At 46.5% G+C, this 5,697-nt stretch overlaps 1 protein-coding gene across 1 annotated transcript; it reads left to right on the forward strand.

The window, feature by feature from the left end:
- The first annotated feature begins 1,271 nt into the window (after window positions 1-1,271).
- LOC141017531 (terminal nucleotidyltransferase 5A-like) lies at window positions 1,272-5,445 on the forward strand. The gene is made up of 2 exons (XM_073492206.1): window positions 1,272-2,370; window positions 3,967-5,445. Exons 1-2 carry the CDS (start codon window positions 1,945-1,947, stop codon window positions 4,780-4,782), a joined length of 1,242 nt encoding a protein of 413 aa, XP_073348307.1. The 5' UTR covers window positions 1,272-1,944; the 3' UTR covers window positions 4,783-5,445.
- Window positions 5,446-5,697: the final 252 nt, after the last annotated feature.

The following is a 5,697-nucleotide window of genomic DNA, read 5'->3' on the forward strand; positions in this document are numbered from 1 at the left end:
TTAGAAATTAAACAGGAATAAAAAATGTAAAATAATTATCATGTGTCCTATCAGCTACAGTTTATATTCTAACAAACGTCCACATATTTCATAAAAATATGCTGCATGTTAAAATGTGGAAGTTTCGCTCAGTTACTCCACCAAAGTGTGAACACATGCTGTGTGTCACGGTTGTTAGTGGCTTCTTCTTGCATTGCTAAAAAAAGGTCTAATTACAAACATTACTTTTTACGATACGCTTCCCCAATTTCTGTTATGATCTGTGCATAAAGCAGTATGTGCAGAGGTGCGGGTGTGCACGCAGGAGTCTCTGCGTCCGTGCACGTCTGTGTGAATGTGTGTGTGTCACTGCACATAGAGGGTAATCTGCAGTAAGCTGGTTTATGGGCTCGTCTGTAGTGACGCAGATATAAGCGCAGAGCTCGGCACTGATAGATTCTCCATGACAACCGACCTGCACAGGCTATGTGGCCTATAGCCTACATACTGACTGACATCTAATCTTGTTCATCGCAAACAAATCTTTTTGAGTAGCTCGCTAATATTACATTAGACATGCGTACAGGGTAGCCACACGTTACAGAAGCTTTCTGCACATTTGTGTCAAGTTTGAAAAGTAACTGTACATTGAAGCGGTGCCGCAGACACAAATGCATGGAGGGCCAAGTGATGATGGGTGAGAAACCACCCCTAGAGGGCGTTGGGTGTGTGTGCATACCCACCAGCCTCACCTGTGAATGCTCAGACTCCTGTGTAACAGTAATATAAGAGCAAAGTGGTCTACATTTATGATGCTGTCATCCAGAGTGACTAATAACAGACTGTAGCTGCTCTGCATATGTAATTTTACACTCAATAGTGATGGAAAGGCATCGGTTGTGATCGTCTGACCATAGTTACCAGCTAAAAGTCCCACCACCATAAGTATTTTGAAATGATTACTTGTAAAAATAAGCTGCACAGATGCCTGGGTGACTTTATCCTCACTGGAATGGTCTATGGAGTGCTGAGCGGCTGGTTCATTAGGGTTGTTTTTTTCAGAGGTGAACGAGTTCCGAAAAATCGACAAAGTAAGAGAGAGTTTTGGTTAAGGGTCAGCGTCCTGTCTGCCTCCCCGTCTCTCGTTACGCCCATTCTCCAGACACGCCTCAGTGTCCGGGCTCGCAGCTACTACAGGAAGCGGCGGCAGCTATTAGTAGGTGTGGGCTGTCAATCAAACCGACCCGCCCCAACCGCTCGCAGACGGGAAGCACACTGATCACAACTTCTCCAGCAGCTGTGGAGCGGGACCTCTGTGGCATCACGCAGTACCAACGAGCAACAAACGTCCAAAATGTGAAGGAAGAGCAGCCATACACCACTTTCTGAAAGTAGGTGTGCAGTGGAGAAGTGTATCGGTCTTTGAACGATGCGTAAAGTTGCTGTTACGCGGCAGGTACGCGCGATATTCTGTGCGTAAAAAGTGCGTCGAGGAGGAGAGAAGTAAAACTTTTGTGGTGGATGAGACGGTCAAGTCGGATGCGATGGATGCGTCAGTGAGCCTTCGGGACGTAATGAAAAGCTGACACTGTGAGAAAGAATCGCTTCGAGTTTTCTAACAATTGATGTCCGCTTTCCAAAGTTTTGGGGAAAGCGCCGGAGCGGAGCGCGCAGCGGGGCAGCAGATGCTGGACAGTGACTAAGCCTTACGGCTGGAAAGCTCATGAATTGAATTTGTCTGGACGGCAGACTTTATGTAAGAAGTAGGACAAGCGTAACACCGCCCAACTAGTTCTTTCCGTCATGCGTAGAGCCGCGCTGTCGACCAGCATCTCGCTGTTATGATAGACACCAGCTCTGAACGCTCGATTCTCCAGAAAGTTGCAGCTCACTTATGCCACAACTCCAACAGGAGTTAGTGGAAAGTTTTCTCGTTTACATTCCTTCTGTCTACCTCTTCTCGACATGGACGAGAGCGTCGAGTGTGGCGCGGCTGACGGCTGCTCGGACGGGGAGAGCATCAGCCTGAGCGTGCTCAACTGGGAGCAAGTGCAGCGGCTGGACACCATCCTCACCGGCTCCATCCCCATCCACGGCCGCTGGAGTTTCCCCACGCTGGAGGTGAAGCCGCGGGACATCGTCAAGGTGGTCCGGAGCCGCATGGAGGAGAAGCGGATACATGTCCGGGAGGTGCGACTGAACGGCTCCGCGGCCAGCTACGTCCTGCACGAGGACAGCGGTCTGGGCTGGAAGGATCTGGACTTGATATTCTGTGCCGATCTGAAAGGAGAGATGGAGTTTCAGATAGTGAAAGATATAGTCCTGGACTCTCTTCTGGACTTCTTGCCGGAGGGAGTGAACAAAGAAAAGATCACACCGGTGACCTTAAAGGTAGTATATTATATCATTATTATTTGCAAAGCAGAATTTCCACTTTGTCTCAAACTTTTCAACCTCACTTGTCTTTTTCACGCTTCATTACGCACCGCACACTGCAGAACTTCTGCATTCTCCACCTTACCCGCACATTTTCTATTTGCAAACGCACTTGAAATTAAATGCAAATGAATTTTTTTACCAAAACAAGATTGAGATCTGCCCTGTTCCGACCCAGCCAGCGCGCACATATAAGCCGTCAAATACTCAAAAAGGTTGCTTTCCAATTCAAAGAGGATTCAGTCTAATCCAATTGGAGACGGATCCACATTAATAAGTCGGCCCTCAGTTACCTGGATACCAAGGACTAGCCAGCCTACTAATGGCCCACCAACAGATGTGATCAGCAAAACATCACGACTAACTGACCAAATCCAGATTTTTATCTGCTGCAAATAGCATTAATGCGCGTGTGTCGAAGCCTGCTCAAACAGACACTGACAAGCAGTAGGACAAGAGCTGTGATGAGTGTATGTGTCTGATAAGCAGCTGTAATGTTTTTTTTAACAGTAAGATAAAAAAAAAAGATGCACTGGAGCTACAGCTAACACTATATTACTGCTGTCAGAGGAGGAAACGAGAGGAGGAGGGGTTTGTTAGACTCAGAGAGAAGGCAGCAGGCCTCTGTGAGATGGAAACAGAAAATCTGACACATTCTTCTTAAATTCTGGACAACTTTGGCACATTAATTTATCTGATTATGTTGCAGTGTATGTTTAAATTAAAGGTGCAGTATGTAGTTTTGGGGAATAATTTTTAATCAGAAGAGAAAGATCCTCACTGACCGATTTTTATTTCTTTATGCCTGAACAAACTAAACAGACAAACTCTTGATTTTCGATAAACAAACAAACAAACACAATCTCATACGGTTTTATTTTTTGTGTACATGTGGCGGACCCTGCCACCTTTCTAGCTTCAAACAGTGTTCTGTGGACCTTATTTTCCTCTGAGAACAGCTTGTTTATTCAGTTATGGATAAAATAAATATTTCTGTATTATTACCTCATTAACATTGTAAAATATTAAAATTCTGACTTTGAATTTCTTCTCCAAAACTACATCGTGCTCCTTTTTAAAGAAATGTAGCCAAAGGTAGAATTAGTCTTTTTATGTCGGAGCAAATGTTTTTATGGTGGCTAAGTATGGTTAACTATATGCTTGTGTGATCTCTGGTTCAGTCAAATGGACTTATATGCAACTATTAACTTCATATTTCAGCCGTTTCAGACTTAAAGGTGCAATATGTAAGAATCACCTGTCAAATTCATCCTCCAAACAAATTAGGGGGCAGCATATCACCAGAGTAACCGCTAACTGCTGCTAACTGTAGCTGCCTTTAGCTACTGTAGTTAGGAGGATCCTCCTCTCTGCAAGTTGAAGAGCAGACGGGACCGCCTCTTTATGGAGTTCTCTGTCCTGATTGGATAAAGCGGGCAGGGATACCAGAACATTTCTTTTCTCTTTTACTGCATGAGACGTGTTACTGACCAATCAAAATTTATTCTCAGTCTGCGATGACACTTAATGTTTCAATTGTGTATTCTTTAGGAGGCCTACGTGCAAAAGATGGTGAAGGTGTGCAATGACTCAGACCGCTGGAGTCTCATCTCCCTCTCCAACAACCGCGGCAAGAACGTGGAGCTGAAGTTCGTGGACTCTCTCCGACGGCAGTTCGAGTTCAGCGTGGACTCCTTCCAGATCCGCCTGGACTCCCTCCTCCTCTTCTACGAGTGCTCAGAGCACCCGATGGCCGCCACCTTCCACCCCACAATCCTCGGGGAGAGCGTCTACGGCGATTTCCCCACCGCCCTCGATCACCTGCGCAGGCGCCTCATCTGCACGAGGAGCCCCGAGGAGATCCGCGGCGGGGGTTTACTGAAGTACTGCCACCTGCTGGTGCGTGGTTTCCGCGCAGCTTCCGACAGCGAGATGAAGCTGCTGCAGCGCTACATGTGCTCGCGCTTCTTCATAGACTTCCCCGACGTGAGCGAGCAGAGGAGGAAGCTGGAGTCGTATCTGCAGAACCACTTTGTAGACCTGGAGGACAGGAAGTATGACTATCTGGCCACGCTGTACGAGGTGGTGCAGGAGAGCACGGTGTGCCTGATGGGCCACGAGAGGCGGCAGACTCTCAGCCTCATCTCCTCGCTGGCGCTGCGGGTCCTGGCTGAGCAGAACGCCATCCCAAACGCTGCCAACGTCACCTGCTTCTACCAGCCGGCTCCTTACGTCTCGGACGGCAACTTCAGCAACTATTACGTAGCACAGGTTCAGCCTGTCTACCCCTGTCCTCCCTCGCCTCCTCAGCATTACCTTCCTCCTACGCACCACCCCATGTACGCCACCTGGTTGCCCTGTAACTAAACTTTTGTGCTTTCATGCACTTTGGCATAACAGGTGGAACTCATACCTCCTTAAACGGTGAATGATGATCTTTTTATCTCTTCCTTGAGATTGTAAATTGAGGGAAATGAGAGACGGAAAACGAGCAGGCAAAACTAAACAAAGCGATAAAAGAAGAGAATAAAGGAAGGAGGGGGAAATGAGGACAAGGAAGCTGGATGGAAGGCAAAGGGCCAGAGGAAGGCTTTTCCCTGGGGTAGGGTGCCACAGCAGGAGGAGCTGAGCACACAGGGAGAGAAGCCAATGAGAGGCTGACCCATCAGTTTAAGGGTTCTCTCATCGGCGCCAACATTGATTTGGTGGACCAAACTAGTAGGATACGATGATATTTCTATGTCTGTTATGAGTTGCAGCCAACAGGGACTCGCTTTTCGAATGATGACCATGTATAATATTCACTCAAAAACCAAAAATAGACATACGGCCACAGAAAGTAACAGAGGACACACGTGAAGATAGTGATTCATGGTCGAACAGCTGCAACCTTCTGGCCATTTGCACTGTGTGTGTGCACGAGCTCGTACACAGGACTCCTTTTTAACAGACAATGCAAAATGAGGAACTGGATACTTGTTTACAAATCAAAAGATCTACTTTGATACTCAACTTTATCCAAATTCTGAGGAACAAAAAAAAAAAAAAGAATCAACAAAACAATGCATGCTTTATTTCTGTACAGGAATAATTTTAAGTGCCTAGATGAAACCTAAAAGGGAAAGAGATATTTTTGTGATTCTTTGTCGTTAGTGAACTGTCGAGCTGTTTAATTGACATTTTCGAGGTGATAATGGATGTGCTGTGGAGCAGAGAGGTTACCGACAGGATGCTGAGGGAGGTTTTGGACCAACTTTCTTCTTGTTTGACAATGTTTAGTTG

The sequence above is a fragment of the Pagrus major genome, chromosome 22 (assembly GCF_040436345.1).
Source record: "Pagrus major chromosome 22, Pma_NU_1.0".
NCBI lineage: Eukaryota > Metazoa > Chordata > Actinopteri > Spariformes > Sparidae > Pagrus > Pagrus major.